Genomic DNA, 22,502 nt, shown 5'->3' with positions numbered 1-22,502 from the left:
TCCACTTTAATATGTGTAGTTCCTCGGCACGCCGGTACAGGCATTTTTCCAGTCTTATTTGCAGTACCCTAAATCGCGAGATTCCCATAGGAACCCCTTTCCATTGTCCAGGAGATGATTTCCCTAAAAGAGTCTTCTCCTCCCTATAGATCATCAAGGCCCTTTTTTTTTTCTTTTACATCCAGCCCCAAATGAAGTCAGCCACTTTCTTCCTGAATTTATAATTGATTCAGATGAACAATCTAAGTAGTTTGTCTTTGCTAAGCCTTTATTATATTAACCTGGAAGATCTGTACAGGCTCTGAAGCATCCTTTGTAATTAAACTGCTTTCCTCAGAACTTCACCCTTGCAGAGTTCATACAATAAGGTCCAATTTGACACTGCGAAGCCCCCTTTAAGGAGTTCTCAGGCTAGAATTCGTATTATATAGCATCATCCACTGGTAAAGAGTGGTATTGCAAGGCACCTCTTGGCCATTGTATCCTCAAAAATTCCAGTATTGGTAAATGTAAAGTGAGGCAAGAATCCACAGACATGGGAGAAATCTTAGGTAAACTTCTGGGAGGCAGCAATAAAAGATAGGAAACTTAAGAATTGTGAAAACATCACATAGTTCAGAGAATGGGCAAAAAAAGGCCAACTTAACACTTCTCTGGACGAAAGTCTTCAATTGAGAATGTTGATGGATTTTTCCCCAGGGAATTCTATTTCTTATTTTAAGTTAAAGCTAATAGGAAATGGCATTTAGATTTTCCTTTATGGCCAACTTTGCTGGAACCTGGACTGGCCCTCCATGTCCTTTAAAAAGTATTTTACTCCTGTGCAGCGTTAGTGGCATAGTGGTGAGCATGTCTGCCTTCCGAAAATACCCTACTCTTTAGCTTCCAAAGGATTGGTTATTCAGGTGGAACACTGGCATTAAGAAAGTGGTGACACCACATGGAGTTTGAGTCCATGGCGTTAGAGAGCTTAATGAGAGAGAAAGGGTGAAAAACCTAGCAAAGGTCTGAGTTGGGGCTGTTTGTTAATAAACGGTAGGGCTCACCAGCATCCATGTCTCCCCCTTTCCTCCCAGTAACCCAGCTAAGGGATATCTCCCAGCCCCCTTGCCTTTGGTTGGGGCCATGGGAATGGAGCCGACAGTGACTGTGTGCCTCTTCTAGGCCTGTCCCATGGTAATCTCCAATCCACAATCCTCCAATCTCTCTTCCCCCTCTACAGCAACCTGGGAGGCTACTTATTGAAGATGGCGGCATCACAGGATGGGAGAAGCCTGGATGCCCGAGTCAACATTTGTAACAGAGCCACCCAACCGGCAACGGATTGTGGTATGAACGAGAAATAAGCTATTACCATACTGTCATTAAGATCTTGCAGTTCATTGTTAAAGCTAGTGCTACTTGCTCTGACTACTACAGAAATCACGATCTTGAAATGGGATTTTGAGCTCAAGGCAATGACTGGGTGGGACTTTGAGTTTCTTCCTTGGGGAAGAGTAAATAAGTTTTATGTGTGAAAAAAAGAGAGCAAACAGGTGTTTGGTGACCAGGAAAGTGGACTGTGTGGAGAATGCCTGTGCTTGCTGATCTGTGCTTCTCCTCTCTGTCCAGAGCACCCAGCTAACTCTATTTTCAAGCCCCCTTGCTGTTAGTTGGGCTCTGGCCAATGGAATACGGGTAGAAGTGCTACATTCAACTTCCAGCCCAGCCCACAAAATTCTACGCGTGATCCTCCACTCTCTCTTCCATTTTGAGGCAACCTTAAAGCCACATGTTGAAGATAGTGGTAACACAAGATGCAAGGTCCCTGGGTCCCTGAGTCACCATTTGGAAGAGAACTGCCCACCCCAGATTGGACCGTGATGTGAATGAGAAATAAACTTTTGTTGCATTAATATAGTGGGATGTGGGGGTTGTTGCAGCAGCAGCAACTGTTACTTACACTAATATAAGGGTAGGGAATGCCTATATTTAGAGAATACGCCAAATAGGAGAAGCCATTAGAGAAAGAGAAGTCAAAGAAGTTTAGAAGGAGAACCAGAGTATGTAAGATCAGATAAACCTGGAGAAGAGAGAGATTCAAGAAGGAACTGCCAGTGGTGTTTATGACCCTTAACTTTATATGTCAACTTGGCTAGGTCATAGTACCCAGCTATTTGGTCAAACATTATTCTGGATGCTTCTGTGAATGTGTTTTTGTTTTTTGTGTTTTTTTGCTGAGGAATATTCACCCTGAGCTAACATTCACAGCCAATCTTCCTCTTTTTGTATGTGAACTGCCACCACAGCATGGCTACTGACAGAAGAGTGGTGTAGGTCTGTGCCAGGAAGTGAACTCGGGCTGCTGAAGCAAAGCACACCAAACCTAACCACTAGGCCGCCAGGGCTGGCCTTGAAGATGTTTTTAGATGAGATTAACATTTAAATCGATAGACTCTAAGTCAAGCAGATTACCTGCCCTCATGTGGTGGGCCTCATCCAATCAGTTGAAGACTTAATAGAAAAAAGGCTAACCTCCCCCAAGAAAGAGAGAATTCTGCCAGTAGTCTGCCTTTGGGCTTGAGCTGCAACATCAACTCTTCCCTGGGTTTCCAGCCTGCCAGCTATTGGTTCTGTTTCTCTGGAGAACCCTGACTAATACAGTGTTAAATCTACAAAATCGTTGAAGACAATACAGATTTTGAAAAGCTTATCATATTTGGCAACTAGGAGGAAGGGTCAATTTCAGTGAGCATTGAGGGCTGAAGCTACATTCTAAGAAGGAAAAGCGGCAGTAATGTCCTATGCTGGAGAAGAGCCTGGGTGGGGGAGCAAAGGATCAAGGGCAGAGGTGGAGGAATTGAGCTTTAGGAGAAAGAGAGATTTTTTTTTTTTTTCAAGTAGAAAAGAGAAAGGAAAGTCTGGGGAGCTCCCTGGGAGGTTTTATTCTGAGCAAATCACAACGCTGCTCAAGAACTGAGGTGGGACTTTCTATTCATTAACACATGGAAGGTTTTGCCATTAGTGATTCCGTTTTCCCCTCTAAATGACCTCTGCTCTTTAGCTATTTCCTTTGACTTTCAACATAAGTGTGGCTTTTGTGCTGCAACCAACTGCCCCCATCTCACCCCAGCTCAAGTTAGAAACAGTAGTGAGCCATTCTCCCTACCTACCCCCACCCCCGCGCCCCCCGCCCAACCCCACCCTGTCCGTGCCTCTACAATGAAATCCCAGCTGAGCTGCATCCCAATAGGCCCAGAATCTGGTCTAGCGGGGGGAGTGGGTCCAGTTGACCCTGGGTCCATCCCTCTGACTGTGGGTAGAAATTGCCTGAAATGGCAGCAGATTTTCACTGGGAGGCTGGTGTAATCTCTAGGAAATCGTGTCTCCTCCCTTCTTGATCTGTGACCTGTGATCATCCCTTACCCTCCTCTTTCTGCCTTCTTCCCTCTCTGGACTACTCAGTGCTTTGTCCCCTGATGTCTGCCAGCTACTCTCGAGCTCTTTCCTGCCACTCCACAGGGCTGGGTCTCCTCTCCCCAGAGGCTTTTTGGAACTGGAGTTCCTCCTCTGAACCTCTTCAGGGCGGGGGTCCAGGTCTGCCCCCCAGGGCCCATCTGCAACCAGACACTAGCATATTTCATTTCTTTGCTGATGCATCTGCATTCTCATAGCAATACCACCGGATGCATATGTCCTTCAATCCCCAAGGGGCGCGGGGGTGGAGGGGGCGCTCCCTCACACCAGGGTTAGGCCCTTTTTCTCACCGAGCATCTTGGATCTAGCCAACTAAAGAAAGCATGGACAAAACCAAGTGTCATTTGTTGTTTGTTTGTTCTTTCTGTCAACAAATATTTGAATCCTTCTATAAGACGCCATGTGGTGCACTCTGGCTAAGCACACAGGCGTGGGATTCTGTCTGCCTGGGTTCAAATCCGGGATCTCCACTTCCTAGCTGTGTGACACTCAGCACATTGTTTATCCTCTTCATGCTTCGGTTTCTTCCTCTGAAAAATGAAGACTAGAATAGAATAGTGCTATCTCAGAGGGCTGCTGTGAGGATTCAGTAAGTTAGTACACAGGTAACCACCTACATAGAGGTTCCTTTGATGTGCATATTTCCCTGGTGTTTACCAAGCAGCTCTCCTGATCTGTGTCACTGTCCCAGGAGACTGAGGCTCAAGTGGCAGACTGGGAATCCAGATTCAGGGCCACCGGAGCACATCATGACTACTACCAGGTGGGCAACATCCTCTCTGAACCTCAGTCTCCTCATCTGTAAAATGGGCAGCCTGGCTCCTGGTTACCTCTCTCAAGGTTGCCCTAAGGTTCTGCTGAGATAATGGAGAGAAGGGGCTTTGCGAACTCAAACCTGCCACTGAGAGTGGAGGAGATTACAGACTGCTGAACGTCATCCTTCCTGATCAGCTGGGATTTGTGAATGGGGCGGCTGTCCTTGGCGCCTCTGGCTCCTGGCTGAGGAGAAAGTTTCTCTGCTCCTTTGGCCTCACCTACTTTACTCCAAGGGCCAAATGGGGGTGGGCATGGAGGTGTGGGGATGGGGGAAAGGGCCTGACTGTAGCAATCAAGAGACCGGCGGGTTGTCCCCACTCTGGTCCCATCTCTCCCTGCTCTCCTGTCACAGCCTTCACACACCCCAAGACCATCCCTTGCTTACTTGTTGGCTTTCCTTCCCAGATGCCACCTCATGGAGACAGGGACGTGGGAAGCATCCTCGCGCTCCCAGAGTCGCGGGCAGAACCCGGTACCCGGCGGGAGCTCAGTAAACGTCTGTTACCTCAGGGAAGAATGACCGTGAGGACCCGAGAGGAGAGCCTGTGACAGAGTCACCACTCCTTGCTTGATGTCAGTTTCCCTCAGACGTCATTGTTTACACCGGAGGCCCCTCCACGCACAAGATCACAGAGTCTGGGAGAGCTCGGGGCCCAATTCTCTCAGGCAGAAAACCGAGGTTTGGAGACGAGAAGTGGCTGCCGGAAGTCACGCGCCGAGAGTGGCAGAGCGAGGGTGACCAACCGTCCCGGTGTGCCTGGGACTGTCCCAGGGGGCTGGGACCCCGGGATCCTTCCTTCTCCCAGGACCTCTACCCCTTAGATGGGCGAGAAAACGTCCATCTGGGGGCCCCCAGACACGAGGCGGCCCCCGTAGCGCAAGCGACTGTTCTGGACCACCCTCCCCGCGCGCTCCCCGCGCAGCCGCGTCCGCGGGCGGGGAGTCCGGGTTCGAGGCCGGGCGCGGGGGATGGGGGATGGGGGGCGGGGGCCGGGCGGCGGCCGCGGGGCCCCGCGGCGGCACAAAGAGGCCTGGCCGCGGCAGTTTTGAAAATACCGAGGAAGTCGATCTGGGCCGGGGCCCAAGAAGTGACGAGGAGGGAGGGAGCGCGGGGCGGGGGAGGGACGCCGGGAGGGAGGGCGCGGGCCGGGCGGCCGCAGACCTCGCCGGCCTCCAGCGGACGCGCGGCGGCATGGGCGGCGGGGCGCGGCGCTAGGTGCCCGGCGGGCGCCCCCGGCTGCGGCGCGCGGACCCTCCCCTCGGCGCGCCGCCTCCGCCGGGCGCCCGAGCATGACTCCGGCCCCGGCCCCACTCCCGCGGGCGGCGCGCAGGGCGGCGATCGGTGCCCGCTGAGGACCCTCCGGCTTCACCCCGCTCACCCCGCAGCTCCAGCCGCCTTCGGGGGCCTCCCGAGGCCCGGCGGTAGGGACCATGAAAGGTAAGCCCAGCGCGCGGGAGCTCCGAGGCGAAACCCTGCGGGACCACCCCACCCCCGCCCGGGACACGTCGGGCCTGAGGAGGGGAGGACCTCTCCGGGAACGAGTTCGGGGGCTTCTCCCTGCCTTTGGATCCTTCTGGGAAAGGTATTGGGAGGACGGGATGGAGCCTGAAGTCAAGAGGAAGGGGAGAGGAGGAGGATGGAGAAAGTTCACACACACTCCCTTCACAGTCCGGTCCTCACCGTTCATTGCTCCATCCAGAGCAATGAATTTTAAATTTTAAATTCTAGAGACGTTTCTGACCCCTTTAACTAGTCAGCGCAAAAAGATGGCAGTGTAAATCCCCAGCCAACGCACCCTCTTGGAGGCTCCTGCAGCCCCCACCTCGCCTCTGCCCAGCCCCATGCCCAGGATTCTCTGCCAGGTGCTTCAACCTCTCCCTCAGGAGAAACCTGTCCCTCAGCCTAGGCCCTGCCCTTCCCAACCTCTGAACCCTGGCTGACCCGCCCTCTGACCTCTGGGGACAAAGCAGCTGGGAAAGACCAGTGGTCCAGGCCTGCGCTTTGCCGAGGGCAGTGGGTCATCCCCACAGCAGCCCTGGCAGCCAGTTGTTGGGATGGAAACAAGACTTGGTCCCGGGTGCTCATCCCTGGGCCTGGCTATCTTGAGGCAAGGCAAGAGCTCACCTGGTCTTCAGGCTCATTTTCAGGTGAGGGGAGAAGCAGGCTTTGGGGTCATCCTGTGGGACAGGAAACCTTTGAGGGTTTTCAGTGCCGTCTCCCACACTCTTCAAGAATCCTTCCATAGCACCCGGGGCAGATGCTTGTGCTCCGGGCAGTGAGAATCTCACCCTCTCTTCTACTTACTGAATGTGGAAACCACAAAGCACCTTCGAGATCATCTGCAGGGCTTTAAACTACTCTCTCAGGTGGTAGAGAGGCAGCAGCTCTGTCTCTTTTACATACACGAGTCTGAGGGTTCCTATGCAGAAAGGGCTCCACAGACACACCTGTAATCGAATACCGCCTCCACATTGTATAGTTGAGGAAACTGAGGCCAAAACAGGTAGGACCGGCCTCATGGGTATGCAACGTGTGTTCCCACAGGGCACCACGCTTGGAGGGCCTCGCACTAGGTTTAATGCTCTGCTATCGCTGACTTGAAATTCTTAATAATTTTTTAACGAGGGACCCCTGCACTTAATTTTGCACTGGGCCCCACAAATTATGTTCCTGGTCCTCTGGGACTAGCTTAAGATTCACAGCTAGTCACAGGGACTAGAGCCCAGGGCTAATGACTTCCAGGCTGGAGTGCCTGTTAGTATACCCCTGCCTCTCTGTCGCTTCCCTCCCTCTGGCCTCTGGCCCCTCTCTCTGTGCTTCCTGATGGCCTTTCCGTGTTGGGCTGTCTGGGATAAGGCAAGCAAGCTATAATCAAACCCAGGGAGTTCCTTTGGCTGCAGAGAGGATCCTCACTCACGAAGCTCCTGCTCTCAGCTCCCACATCCATGGACCTATACCCTCCCCAGTCAGCCGGCCTGGGGCAGGTCATTACCCAGAAGCCTCTGGAAAGGTCTTAGACCACATCTCACCACAGGCTTGGGGCCCACACTGCCCTGGACTTTAATGATGATGGTAAGATGCTGCACATTCTGAGTGGTTTGGCTCCACCAACATTCCAGACAAACACTGTCAGAGAAAATACAGTGAGGGCCGAAATCCTCTGAAATGGAGGAGATATCCAGCTCCTGAGGAGGAGGGAGTCAGGAACACGTGACCTGCCTCTCTGAAACTCTGTGAGGCGATTCCACTCCGGAGTGGAGGAGGAAAGAGCTGGTGTGGATGAGTATTTGGAGGAGGTGCCTGAGGAGGACGGGCTGAAACGTGTCATTAGGTCTCAGGGTCCTCCTGGCTCGCTGGCTGGGAGGCTGTGGGCTCCCAGAAAGAGGCTCGAGACCTGTCCCTCTCACCTCCTTTTCCCTGCTCTCCACCAACAGCCTCACCACCACGTGGGGCTGAATTCCTGTCCCCTGAGGCCTTCAGGGCAGCTCTCATGTGTTTTTCCTCCAGTCTCCAGGAAACCCTCCCATGATCTCCCAGAACAACCCCGGGCCTAGGCTGCAGAGCTGCGGGGGAAGGCGAGGGCTGATTCCCAAGGCACCTCCCTGCAGGGTCTTCCCTCTTCCTCCCCAGAAGCCAGGAAGAGCCGCCCTCTACCTGGGATGGAAAAGGCAGGGCAGACAGCAAATATTTGGCCTTTAGGATCTGTGGAGTATGAAGCTTCAGGATTTTTTTCACCACATGGAAAAAGTAAAGTGCCCAGCAGAGCAGGGCGGCCCCTTCCCCGAGGAGAAGCTGGCTTCAAACGCCCCTCCAAAGGCCCCACCAATCTGAGAATTACATCTGTTGGCAAAGATTCACCATCCCCTCTCAAAGCAAAACACGATGATGTTATGTTTTGTGGGAGAAAGGGGCGTTGGTGGGGACAGACGGTACTTAAACAAGAAAACACGTTTGCTGAGAAGCACTGCCACCAGTGGCCGGGCGCCAGGGCCTACTCTGCCAGCTAAGCTGTTTCCACCCTGAGGCCCCTCCTGCCTGCCCACCACTGGCTGGTCCCAGGCCTCCCAGGCAGCTGAATCTCTTGATGCAAGCCAGCACCAGGCCCCCGGTGCCGCCCCCTCACACCTGAGGGGCACAGACCTGCCACCAGCCCCTTGGTGACAGGCCCCCCTTGGAGCTTCCCACTGGCTTGTCTGAACCATTAACAGCTACCTGTGGGATTGTTTCCACAGCTCTGGCGAGAGGGTACTGTCGTGGGAGCCCTCCCATCTATATGAGGCCTTCCCGAGAAGCAACCTGGTTCCCTGCGGAGATGACTGATTTGAGAGTCAAAGGCATGGGCTCGGGTCTTGGCCCTGCATGAGGCTCCAGTCTACGTGTTCCCCCCTTGGGCCTCGTCCTCCTCCTGGGTGGTCCCTGAGGCCCATCCTGCTCTGAGGGACTGTGGCTCAGCCCAGGAGCTCTGGGTCTGAGGACCACTCGGGGAGCGGAAGTGGCTCCGGGAGAGATGGTTGGAAACAGGCCTGCTGCATGGGCCACTCTTTGCCCCTGGGAGACTTGTCCTCAGCTGCCACGAACAGAGCAGAGCCACACCCTGCTGTTCCCCAAGCATGGGGGGAACAACCCCTCTCCAGGAAATCAGAGCGCAGTCCCCATACCCCATGGGCAAAGAGTGGGCGGGGAGAGGAGAGGGCTGCAGAATACAGCAATGTGATCCCAGGAAAATCTACCTCCCACAGCTTGGCGGGGGGAGATTCTATCCACTCACAAGTGGGAAGACTGGCTCCCCTTTGAAAGCCTCATCTTCAACCCCAGAACTTGGGGTGCTGGAAGGAACCTGAAACTGAAGAAAACCTGAACCTGAAGAAAAGGAGCTGACATGGCCACTAAATGGCCCGATTCGGGGAGGAGGGGTGCCCCAGGGGCTCAGGTGTTGGAGATCAACTCCCAACACTCAGACACACACACACACACACACACACACACACACACACACACACACACACACACTGGTCACCTTGCCATTCAGCTGGGGTAATTTTAATAACTGAAGACGCACATTCCAAAGCTAATTTGAGAGAGAGGAAAAAGAATTCTGCTTCTCGATGGATGGTGGATAGCTTGGCAGTTTTCATGAAGGACAGGCAGTTGTGTTGGGTGTTAAAATTGGCAAGTGCAGTGCCATGACGGACCATGCCACTCACATATGCACCATCCATGTCTGATTATGTTTACTTTAGCGTGTGTGTGTGTGTGTGTGTGTGTGTGTTGTAAGCACTGACACCCAAGGTTAAGCATCACAGATCAGCTTTATAACTAAGATGAAGTCATTGATACTCCCTGGCCCTCAGTCTCCTCATCTGCAAGTAGACTGGATGATCTTTGACATTCTTTCCAGCTCTAATATTCTACTCTATTGTTTTGCCTTCTATGAGGGTATATATATTTATATCTATCTGTATGTCTATCTATCAATATCTATATCTCCATATATATAATTTATCCCTCAGAATAAGACTGTAAAGCCCACAGGAAGGTATGAGAATGTGAGTTTCATGAGCATGGGGACCCTGTCTGCCTTTTTCTTGTCTCACTCCCGCACAGGGCCTGGCACTTAGGAGTGCCACTACATTTGTTCAGTGGGTACATCTGAGTCCCCCACTGGGGTAAAATCTTTAAAGGCAGGAATCACGCCGTGATGTCCCCAGAACCTAACGTAGGTATTCAGTGAAGATTCACGCTTCTGTTTAACAAACACTTATTGACCAAATACCAAATGGCAGGGCTTGTATGTCTATGAATGTCTAATGCCCAAGAAAGATGCAAAGAAGAACTCAGGAAGTGTCCTATCTCTCCAGGAGCCTCCCCTTTGCTAGGACACTTAAGATTCGTACCCAAATCATTCAAAAAAGACTTAAAGTGGTGAGTGTGATAAGAGAGGTCCCAAGGAGGCAGTTTGGGGGTGGTATTGGTTCTTTTCCTGTGCTCCTCCTTTGCTGCTCTTCTGGACGAGTGTATGGTTTCAGCCGTGGACTCCTTGGTTCCTACTGGGCACCCATTCCTTGAACAGTCTCCCCAGCCTCACAGATTTGACACAGGGGGATAGGCTGATGATACCAGATTGACTGCTCTGAGCTCCAGACCCATATTTCTGACAATGTCCTGACAGTCTCTAGATGGAGACCTGCAGACATCTTTTAAGGCTCAGATGAGATACCTTCACATCTACCTGAACCCAAGCTAAAATATTGGTTATTCTGGGATGTTGCCCCACACTTTTCAGTCAGCAAACATGCTTTTGGGGAGAAGGCATGCTGGTTTAAAGGTAAGCAAGAATGGTTCCCACTCTCAGGCAGAGACAAGACATACACACTTAAGAAGAAAACCCAAATAATCAAGGGAGATGAGGCAGAAGAACAAATGAGTGGTATATACAGTAGAGTCAATAGGAATCCCCGGGGAGAAGGAGAGCATTTCAAGTCCGGGCTGTGCAGAAGGGCTTTAGGGAGGAGTTCAAGGCTGAGCAAGATTTAGATCGGGTCATTCCAGGGACAGTCAGGAGAGGCAGCAGACAGTGTTGGTAAAAGCTGGGCATCATGTCCTTCGGTGAATGTGCTTTGGGGTGATGGGCAGAGCAATTTGCCTGGAGTTGAGAGTTGGCCAAGAGACGCAGGGAGCCACAAGACCAGGAGGCCTTGAGTGCCTTGCTAAGCACTTCCAGTTGTGTCCTGCCGACCTTCGAGAGGCCCTGGAAGGGGTTGTCAGGAGATGGCCTGACTGCTGCTTCTCCCTGGAGACGTTGGGAAATCTCCACTTTTAGGGAATAGGAGGGAGAAAATGAGCTTGTGAAGGAGTCAGGAGGAGTGGTCAGGGAGACCGATGGAGAACTGTGACAGTCATGTCATGGAAATTGAGAGGAGAAAGTTCCAAGAAGGAGGAAGTGGACTGTTGATCCACAGGGTTAGCACAGGATTGTTCAATTCAGAGACAGCCAGGCTGCACAGCTACACGGGGAATGGGTCCATTTGATGCAAAGGGGCGGGGAGGCCTCGTGTTAGAGAAGTTTCAGAAAAAGGCAACTAAGTAGTTAAGGTAAGCAGCAGGGCCAGGCATGAAGGGTCTTTCCAGGTGGGGCTGGCCTGTGCTCATGTGAAGGTAGAGGGCAAGAAGAGAAGGGGAGACGGGGGCACGGTGATGAAGGAGGCAGGAGTGGGTGAGCTTTGCCATGCAAAGAAGAATGTCTCCCTTCATGGGGAACCAAGGGAAGGGAGAAATGACACATAGAGACAGACTTTTTGCATTACTAGTTGCATTTAATGTTGTTATAATACATACTCATTATGAAGAATTTTGAAAATTCAGAAAAGGAAAAAAATAGCACTCACATGAAATCCTATCCCTCAGAGATAATTGACAAGATTTGGATGAGCCTTCTTCCAGAAATCTTTCTGTGTGTATTTGCACACAGATTTTTTTTCACATAGGTAAGATTATACTATCCATGTTATTCTTTTTTTTTTTTTAAGATTTTATTTATTTTATTTTTTCCCCCCAAAGCCCCAGTGGATAGTTGTATGTCGTAGCTGCACATCCTTCTAGTTGCTGTATGTGGGACTCGGCCTCAGGATGAATGGAGAAGTGGTGCCTCGATGCGCACCCGGGATCCGAACCCGGGCCACCAGCATCGCAGCGCGCGCACTTAACCACCAAGCCACAGGGCCGGCCCTCCATGTTATTCTGTATATGTATTTTTAAAATTCAAGAATAGAACATAGATATCTTCCCTGGGCAATAAAAATAGATCTGCATTATTTTTTAAATGGTTGCATAATACTCCATCGTACAACTTTACAATAATTTATTTAACCAATCCTTTATTGATGGGCATTTGAGTTACCTACATTTTTCCTCAGGTCTATCATAGCATGTAGCGATAATCTTTACACATCCATCCTTGCCTAGTTGTATAATTATCCCCTTAGAAAAAAATTCCTAGCAAGGAGATAGCTGAGTCAAAAGGCACACTCATTTGGAGTTTGGAAATAGAGTGCCAGACTGTGCTCCAAATGCACGAGAGGGCCCCTTTCCACACACCCTCACCTGCACTGGGTTTAAGGAGTAGGCACCTTGAGGGAGTTAGGGGGGAAGACAAAGAGCTTAAACCTAATGGTTTTGATCTTCTGATCTTTGGAGAATGAGATGGGCTGAGAAGAGGAGGAGTAGCGAGTGAGGATCCAGATGGCAGGACTTGATTGGGGCCAAATCCACACCCCTCTCTGAGGTGCTCCCACTGTGCCGGGTTTCCCACCCAATCCTGGGGGCTAGGCTGGTCTTGCGGTTCAGAGTAGCTGATGGCCTGGGTGAAGTAGGGAGCGTAAAGGCTTAGTGCAGGGGGGATTAGGAAGAACAGTGGGACAGGTGTAAAGAAAGGAGCTTGAGATCATGCAGCTGGAACAGGGGTAAGCTTTACACTCCAGAGGGTGGGCAGGCTGAGCTGTGGCCAACATGTGGATGAGCCCTATAGATTCCAGGCCACGGAGCCCTGAGGTCTGGGGGACCAATGGGCTTTCAACATAAATGTTGCCTCCAGACGACAGGATAAAGAAATAATCTAATCTAGGTGAGGTACTTATCCAGAACGGTGTTCCCTGAAGTAAGTGCACCTCTGAATACCAGTTCCATGGGATTTAATAGATAATATTTTTTTCAAGAATGGCAGGAAGTTCTATGGTCAAATAAGTTTGAGAAACAGAATTAAACACACATTGAAATGGGCCTGTTATTTTGCAGGACTTTTCAAAATTTTTGGTATGTTAATGTGAGTCTCTAAGGTGGGATAAAGTATGCAGCATTTTCCATACTGACTTGATCAAAGAACCTTTTTCCACAAAGGAAATTTTGAAACTAGTGTTCCAGAGGACATGTTTTGAAAAATAGATTTCTCGGAAGTTGGATATAGGTCCTGAGAGGACAGGCATTGAGAAAGGGAGATAAGTGACAGCAGCAATTTAAGTAGGATAGAAAAATAATCCTGATAAAAATGGCTGTTACTACCATTTATCAAGTATTTACTATGTGCCAGGCACTTTTCATATATCATCTCATTGAATTTTCACAGCAGCTCTGTGAAGTAGATGATATTCCCACGATTTTTTGCACATGAAGCTCAGAGAAGGGAAGGGGAGTCTCTATGTGAGAGATAGCCTGGACCTTAAGTGGTGAGAAGCAGAGAGAATGTGGGGTTTGAAGGCCTAGAGGTGACAACTGAGATCAAGAAACTGGTGATTCCCACCCCTCCCATCCCACTGGATCTGTGGGGTTCAGGGGAGTGGAGGAGTTGCTTCTACACAGAGGAGACCAGTGTGTATGTGATGGCGGAGGGTTAGGGTCTGTTGTATTGAGTGAATAGCCTGGGTTCTCTTCTCAACCAGAAGCTATGCCACCCCTTGAAGGAATATTTAGAAATGGAGAGTTCTCACAATGACCAGGGATTGCTACTGCATTTATTTATCTATTTATATATGTATGTATGTATGTATGTATGTGAGGAAGATTAGCCCTGAGCTAACATCTATGGCCAATCCTTCACTTTTTGCTGAGGAAGATTGGTCCTGAGCCAACATCTGTGCCCATCTTCCTCTACTTTATATGTGGGACACCTGCCACAGCATGGCTTGACAAGCAGTGCATAGTTCCAAGCCTGGGATCCAAACCTGCGAACCCCGGGCTGCTGAAACGGAGTGTGCAAACTTAACCACTACACCACCGAGCCGGCCCCTGCTACTGGCATTTAGTGGGCCAGAATGCCAAATGTCTACGCAGTGTGGATAAATCCTGTCTAACGAAGAATTGTGCCGCCCAAATGCCACGAGTACCCCAGTTAGAAACACTGAAGGCAAAAAAGGGGAGGAGAGTCATTTAGGATAAAGAGGGCTTAGGATAAAGGGAGAGTTTGCCCACAACCTCTGTGGTTACTAGAAACACAGGCTTTCCTTCATTTTAGGAATGAAGGAGCAGAAAGGAGCTGAGTGTTACAGGGAAGCAGATCATGACAGCTTGTTGAGCAGGAAAGTCTGAAAGGGAGGGCCCAGATTCATTAGAGCAGGGAGGGGCAGACAGATTCCCATCTGAATATAGACCATCCGCAAAGGAAGCCTGTGGGGAGGGGATAATGGCAGGAGGGTTCTAATGAAAACAATTTTGTGACCTTAATTATAGCATTCTCCAACCTTAAACTATAGCTATTCTGCAACTTTAAATATAACATTGGTTTCTGAAATGACTCTGAAATCTTTATTTTTACTGACCCAATTGGCTGTTTTGAAAACCCACTCGGTGACCTCTGTAGAAGATAATCATCAAAAATTGTTCCTTGAAGTTCACAAAGAAAGACCTTTTATTCCATTCCTCGAATCTCTCCCCCTTGCTGACTCTGACGAAAGATCGCAGTCCCAGAAAGGCTAAAGAGGGCATTAACTCCACATTTTTGGTCAACTGAAAGAAAGCCGGAGTCGGCGACCAGAGTTGAATTAGCAGTTGGTTAACAGGTCCGGGCTCTCTTCCACCTCCAGAGGGAGAAGTGAACCAAGCTCAACCCCAGCAGAATCAGCAGTCCCGCCTAGCAATGTGCCAACACACGCACCTTCAATCAAACTTTCTACGTGGCACTGTGGGAGCAGAGGCTTGAAAAAAAGAGTTCCTCTTGTGGCTCTCCTGATATTTGAGTTGGATGTGATGACCGTAGGTATGAGTGGAACAGAGGCTCTTTCAATCTCCAGTGGTTGCCACTGCTTTATGAGTCTGAGCTTGCAACACTGGCCTTTGAACCTGTTTGATTTTTTTTTAAGCACACTGCCTGCAATTTGGGTAGAGATCCCTAGATGAAGAGCGGGGCCTGGCTGTGCCTTTGGTAGGTCATCCGTGGGCCTGGCTTCTTTATTACAGGGACCAGGACACTCCCTCACGACAGCTCCAATCCCTCGGGGCCTTTGGAACAAGGGGAACAGAAGCTGGCTCATGGAGTCCCAGAGCAGCATGCTGCCCCGTGCTTGTCCCCAGAGCGGGGCTTTCCTGAAGACTTACAGGCCCGGGCATTGTCGTAGGTTCTGCAGTGTCCTCTCCCAAGCCCACTCCTCCTGTGACAATAGACGTTATCCTGGAATCAGCAAAATGAAAAAAGGAAGAAAAAAAAGAGAGAAGGCAACAGGGGCTACTTCTGCCTTCCTGGAAACTTAACCTCTCTTCAGACACCCATGGCCTACAGTACAGCGACTTCCGCAACCCTTCCAGACTTCTGGCAACCCATAATGTTTGACCCTTAAGTGCTCTTCAATTTTCAGCATGTCAAAGTCCTCCATTTCAGTCCTCAAATTCATCATTTATGTGTGACACAGGGAAGAACCAGGGCCTTATTTTAGAGGGCCATAAAAACGCTGGTGGTATACTGAGGTAGTTAACTGGGATGCTAATGGAAAAAAATACCCCTCTCCCCAAAAAACAAGAGAGACCTTTTAGCTTTAGGTGAGGAATATCAGATCCCTTGTTCTGGTTCTGAGACAGAGAGGGGAAGAACATCCTAAATTTTGCTGCACCCCACCCCCCAGTTCATTCCTTTTCAATTCAAACTTGAGTGCCCTGTTTGTTAACTCTAAGTCTCTGCTGCTTTAAGCCTTTGCATCCTCAATGCATCAGCGCTCCCCAACACTCCCTAGCCATGGAGAACACTAAGAATAAACCATATTTAAACCATATTTTAAGTCATTAATCTTTATTTTTTAATGCAAATGAGCTCAATTAAAACAGCAGAAGTTAACGATTAACTAAGAATGCAGACCTCAAAGGGTTAGTAAACCCATCATTTTTGAACACCTACTATGTCATCAGCCCTGTGCTAAAAGAGTTTGAGGGAAGATTTCCTGACCTCTCGGAGATGACATACTGCTGGGAGGCCAGCCGTGTAAACAGATGTCAGGCCTGGATGGAGAAGCCTTAGCGCAGCTCCGTGGCCTGTCTGAGCTGCTATGTGCAACTCTGCAAGCATTCTGTATGTGTATCTGGATCTTGCTGCAGATCCCTGGGCATTTCGGAACCACTAACTAGCTGTCAGGTCACGTAACCTCTCTGAGCCTTTGTAACATGACACGTGGGCTCTGTGACTTATAAGTTCCCTTCCTTTATAAGCTCCCTATCTCTGAAAACACTTTGGAAAGCCGGTGCACCCAACAGATCGCCCCAGAAGGCATGGGAACAGGCAGGCATGGGAGGTGGAGAGGGAGAGGAACGTTCTTTTCCTGTCTCTGTCGACCCTGCGTGGCCCAGTGCATGGCGGATACAGATTCCTGTCTAATCAATCATCCTCTAATCAGTCAGAGCCTCTGTCCTCAAGCCAAGCTTTCCTCAATGCGTTATGTCTATTTCTTCCTCCATCCTCTGACCGGAACAACCTTGGTGTAATGTGAACATAATGAGGCCACGCTTGCAAAGCGCTTGGCTTATAAAAGCCTCACAAATGCTTTGGATCATGTTCTCGTTAAAATGAACAAGACCACGGTGGAGAGTTGCTGCGGCATTCCAGACACAGGTAAATTAGCGTCCCCGAGGGCCGTAGCTCAGCGCTGGTGAACAGGAAGTCCAAAGGCTTAGACAGAGGAGAAGACCTCTTTGGGGACCGGGGAGGGCTGTGAGTTATGGAGCTGAGATGTCAGCAAAGGGAATGTGGCCAAACACTTGTGAACTGCGTTGTCTGGAGAGAGCCGAGAGCCGTGCTGGCAACCGTCGTTTCCCTTCCCATGGGCTGCTCCGCAGAGTACCGGAACAGGGTCTGGATTAATCCCCGCTTGCTAGTGATTGCCAATTTGAGGGGCTCTCAATAGTAGGGCAAAGTTAGGACAAAGCTGTGTGCTTTTGGAGAGGGTGTTTGCTGAAGGTCGGTGTCAGCCTCACTTGATTTTGGTCTTCCCAGATCCCCTGCAAAGGCTATAAAAAGTAAAGTGAGGAAATTGGCCCTGGAGCCAGAGCAGGGAGGAGGCGGTCATGAGGGAGGGCGGAGAAGCACCGTCAAGGGGTGGAGAGAAATGAGAAACACGGACAGGAAGGTCTGGAAGGCGTTTCTGCTCCAATAAGTGGAAAGAATATCTCCCCGAGGGGTCCTGAGGTGCGGTAAATCTGACAGCCCTCAGCGTGGTTCTGGCTGAGATGATCGGGGGTGAGAAAGCATGGCTAGTTAGGGCGAGGTTTTGGTCAGACAGAGCACAGAGGCACCAAGGAATCCTAGCTTGCCTCACCTGAGGCATGAAGTTTATGGGAAAGGGATGGTAATCCTGGCAACATCCCAGGCGAAGTTATCCTCTGAAACCGTTGGCAGATTGATGATGGGACAGCAACCTAGACACAAAGCAGGGCTGAAGAGGTGGATTTCTTCAGAGACATATAAGGGGATCAGTCATACCTGCCATGTCATCCTTCCTTCTGCCACTGTACCCACCTCCTCCAAAAGGTACACACACACACACACACACACACGCACACGCACACGCACACGCTAGCTCTATCAGAAGGAGCCTACCTGGAGTCTGTTATTGTGGAGAGGAAACCTCAGCCAGGATTCAGGAGGCTTTGCCACCAGCTGGTTCTGTGACTTTAGTTAACCCCCTGCCCCAGCAACTCAGTTTCCTCGCCTGTAAAATTGGGAGAATAATTTCTCACCCTGTGAATCTCTCAGGCTAGTCGTAGGGATTAAATGGGATAATGGATGTGAGCTCAGGTCTCCACTCTCCCCCCACAAATTAACTCGGAATCTTCAAGGGTAGGGTGCTGACCTTCGTCTCTTGACCAAGCTCCCCAATGATTTTTGCAGGCATAGGCCCACCACCAGAAAGCATAATACAAGATCATTCATAGATGCATTCGAAATTGTGTGTTGAGCATTTCTCTGTGCCAACCACTGCGCTAGGGGCTTTGGATAAAGCAAAGAACAAGACAGACACATTCCCCACCCTCAGATCTTAAACACTGGGGAAGAGAGCTGTTGAATAAATAACTAAAGGTATATTGCGTTCTACAAAGGGAAAATGCAGAGCATGTGGAAGTATATGTAACGAGACCTACTCCAGTCTGGCAGCTCAAGAAAGACTGCTGAGAAAGTGACATAGAAGCTGTGACCTGAAGGACAAGCAGAGGGCATTCATGGCAATGATGGTGGCATCTTTAATTTGGGGTCACCCACAGTCCCTCCCCTACTGAGCCCATGCAGGGCTGCCTTCACTTACTGAGTGTTCCTTGCCCATTCTGCCTCCTGCCTCCAGCATTGATCACGATGGTTACAAAGGCACAGCATTTGGGAAATGAGGTTGCAGATGCTACTCAGGCTGCTTCTAGGTCATTGCCAGAGCCTCTGAGGCTCCATCACACACTGGGTCATGGGCCCAGTCCCCTTCTTGTCTACCCGCTCACCTTGTCGTCACAGAAGCAAGGTTTCTTAGCATTTGTAGAACCTTTGCTCATCACTCTGAGGAGGTAGTAGGTATGGTAGAAGAGATTTCTGAACTCAAATCTCAGCTTCACTGCATATTCTGTGTGCTGTGAAGCAACACTCTTAACTTCTCTGAACCTCAGTCTTTTTGCCCATAAAAGTGATACTTTAGACTGTAAAGTTTATAGCGTCATTGTGAAGATTGCCTCAGGGCAAGACTCAGTCTTTCATCACATTAAAAAGGAGAACCAAGAAAAACAAAACTTGGAGCTTCTACTTCTAGGGTTACTTGCTTAAAATATTCTTGGACTATAAAGTCTGGGTACTAAACTACCAGCAAACTGCTAAATGCATAGCTAAAGTGGAAAGAAAATGGGAAATCACCAAGGACCAACCTAAAAAAAAAATTAAACTGGTCAACAAATACAGAGGCTGGATGTCAGGAACCTAGAGTCTTGGTGCCGGAGGAGACAAGGCTGTGAGTGACACAAGTGGGGGCAGCTGGACCAAAGACCCCCAGCGTAAAGCCCCAGGCCCTGTCACCATGCGTCACCCTGGGACAGCCATTCTGGTTGTGTTTTTGGCCCCAGGCTTTTCTGATTGGTAACAGTCTTCTTACTGATCAGTCAGTGCCGATACCTGTGGTTAGAGATTTTGAGTCTCAGCCCAGCTAGTCTGTTCCTTGAATAAAGGGGAGGGAGGCACAAGAGGCTAGGGGGAAAAGTCCACCTGCCGGAGAGCTGACAAGGAAACCGGGTATCCCTAGAGTCCAGGTGAGGGGAAGAGGGCTGTGCGGGTAAGGTAGGCTTGCCTTCGAGTGGGTCTGGGTGTCCAGTATTCTATGTGCACATTGCGGGCGGTCCAATCTAAGAAATCAGACTGCAGTGGTCCCGGTTCTTTCGCTCCCTAGCACCTGGCGAAAGTCAAGGAAATGCCTTATGGAAGTGAGTCTTGAACACACACCCCTCAGGACTCTACTGTTCAATCAGGGGTCCAATGTGAATGTCCTTCCACCCCTCCCCACCCCCACCCAACTCCTGGAGGGCACCATGGTGGCTCTCTCTGGAGCTGTGCACACACATACTTTAACAATTTTCAGAAATAAATCTATTGAAACATCTGGAAGACACATGATGAAAGGTTATGTTCTTATAACAACCTCACATGAACAGAAAAATCAACAGCTCGACAGAAAAATGGGCAAAGGCTACATGGAGACAATTCATGAAAAGGAATGTCTGCAAGCACTTAAAATGTTCGGTCTCGCTAATAATTTTTAAACATGCAAAATAAAATATGGAGATTCTTTGCATTAAACTCGTAAAGACATTTACTTTTGTAAGACTCCTTGGGGGAGGGACTAGTACATGGGTGTATCTTCATAAGCTGTGTGGGGAGAAGTGTAATTTGTATGCCCTTTCTACATGGCAATTTGTTCATTTGTTCCAGAACATTAAAATGTTCTTACAATCTGATCCAGTGAATTCACTGTTAGGAAATTGTCTTAAGAAAATACTATATGTGCATAACATTTTACATACAAGGATTTTCCCTGCAATGCTATTCATACGCACACACATGTGTGCATATGCACAGACATTCACACACAATTTTTTCTGAAGCACTTGAGGGTAAGTTACACACATCATGGTCCTTTACTTCTAACACTTGAGTGTGGATTTCCTAAGAATAGGAGTACTATCAGAGTAGTTATGGAGTTCATGAATTTGCTTTAATACTTTATCTAATCTACTGTGCATGTTCCAGTGTTGTCAGTTGACCAAATATCTTCTATAGATTTCCTTCTCCCTCCAGCACAGAGTCCAGTTTAATGTTAAGGACTGCATTTAGTTGTCATGTCTCTTTCACCTTTATTGTCGTTTATGACTCTAATATTTTTGAAAAATACAACCCCCTCCCCACACTTTTTTTTAAAAACAGTGATCCTCACTTTGTGTTTTTCTCATGTTTCCCCATGATTCGATTGGGGTTATGCATTCTTAGCCAATAAATGACATAGGTGATGGTGTGTGCTGCTCAGGCTGTCACCTCTGGAGGCACACAGTGTCCACCTGGCCCTCAGAGGTGATGTTAATTTTGATCACTTGGTCAGGGTATTGCCTGATTTCCCTAATATATAATTACTGGAGTTTTTTTCCTCCCTTGCAACTAATAAGTAGTCTGTAAGGAGACACTTTAAGACCGTGTATAAATGCTGCTCTTCATCAAAATTTTCCCTAGAAGTGGGATCCATTGGTAGTTCTTGCCTGATCCAGTCTTTACCACAATGATTGCAAACTGCTGATTTCCCACCTCCAGCACGACTGTAAGGAAGAGTCCTCCCTTCTCTCCGTCTATCTGTCTGTCTGTCTAACTATCGTTGATAGAAATCCATGAATTCCTGTTTTTTCAGTGACTTGTAATTGCATTATTATGCTTAATTATTTTAGTGCTCAAATTGTTTAGTGGGGACATCTTCAAGCTGTTTTCTGTTTCCTTGTGACATGCCCCTATCATTTGGCTTTTTTGAGTATTCCCTTAATTTCTGAAATAAGATGTTCCAGGTTCATCTTCTACCTAACTTCTGCCCCAACTCTAGAATCAGCCATTTCTCCTAGGTGCCCTGGTTCTTTTTAGTGGGAAATTCTAGTAGAGACCAAGATCTGGATTGCTAGGCATGTTCATTGCTATTTCAGTGTCTTTGCTTCCTAGACCTTTCAGCAAACAAAGTTATATACATACACATAGCTACGAATATAGATACATAAATACATCATATGCACATAAACATGAATATATACATATACATATTTTAGAAGTTATGAGTTCATATTGATACCTTCAATTTCCATCCATCGCCAAGGGGTTCTCTCTTGTCTCTCCCATTCCATAGTTCTGTGTCCATTTGTCCACAGTGAGAACCCTGGAGCCAAACCACATCAACACATTTACTCATTTGCGCAATCTGGAATTAATCTAAAATAATTTCAGAATTGCTCTATCCATGCTACAACAATACATAAAATTACTTTGAAAGTTCAAGATTTATCTGCACTTCTTGCCCCGACATACCCTGTCATATGCCCTGACTGAGCTCACGTAGTCAAAACTATGCCGTAATTTACGTAGGTTAGCTCTTCTTTCCTTTTTCCCCTTCGGTGTGCTTATTGTATTCATTAGAAATGCAAGCAAGATTCATCTCGTTCCAGATGAGTGTTTTTAATCAATAAAATTTAATTTTTTGAATATGTAAAATATTAACATGTTTTCAAAAGTCAAAACTATACAAAAGTTATACTCAGAGAAATGTCACTCCTTCCTGTGTCCCTTCCACCCCATCTCCCCCATCCCATCCCTTGTAGAAAACAACTTCCTCGTCTTTTGGTTTACCCTTCCTCTGTTTCTTCTTTCAATGATGAGAAGATATATGCATGTTTTCTTATTTCCCCTTCTTTATTACAAAAATGTAGCATACTGTATATGCTCCTTTGCACTTTGCTGCTTTCATTTACTATCTCCTGGAAATTACTCCATATCAGTTAATAGAGATTTCCTTATTTGTTTGTATAGCTGCATTGAGCCCCGTTGGGTGTATATATACCATAGTATATACATGAACTATCTTTAGATAGTTCCTAGTTTTTACAATTACAAATAATCCTGCAGTGAATAACCTTGTCATATGTATTTTCAGATTTTGGAGGTGTATATTATGGATAAATTCATAGAAGTGTCATTACTGGGTCAAATGGTAAATGA

At 48.5% G+C, this 22,502-nt stretch overlaps 1 protein-coding gene across 4 annotated transcripts in view; it reads left to right on the top strand.

The window, feature by feature from the left end:
* Positions 1-5,500: 5,500 nt before the first annotated feature.
* The window catches only part of SCARA3 (scavenger receptor class A member 3), a 44,075-nt gene continuing 27,073 nt past the window's right edge, over positions 5,501-22,502 (top strand). For all 4 annotated transcript variants that reach the window (XM_058550456.1, XM_058550455.1, XM_058550454.1 and 1 more), the window contains exon 1: positions 5,501-5,710. In XM_058550456.1, coding sequence (XP_058406439.1) covers positions 5,704-5,710 — 7 coding nt within the window. In that variant the 5' untranslated portion in view covers positions 5,501-5,703. The remainder of the gene's footprint in view (positions 5,711-22,502) is intronic.

The sequence above is a fragment of the Diceros bicornis genome, chromosome 11, assembly GCF_020826845.1.
Source record: "Diceros bicornis minor isolate mBicDic1 chromosome 11, mDicBic1.mat.cur, whole genome shotgun sequence".
Taxonomy (NCBI): Eukaryota; Metazoa; Chordata; class Mammalia; order Perissodactyla; family Rhinocerotidae; genus Diceros; species Diceros bicornis.
The sequence above is the reverse complement of the archived record's forward strand: the minus strand, read 5'-3'. Positions and strand labels throughout refer to the sequence as shown.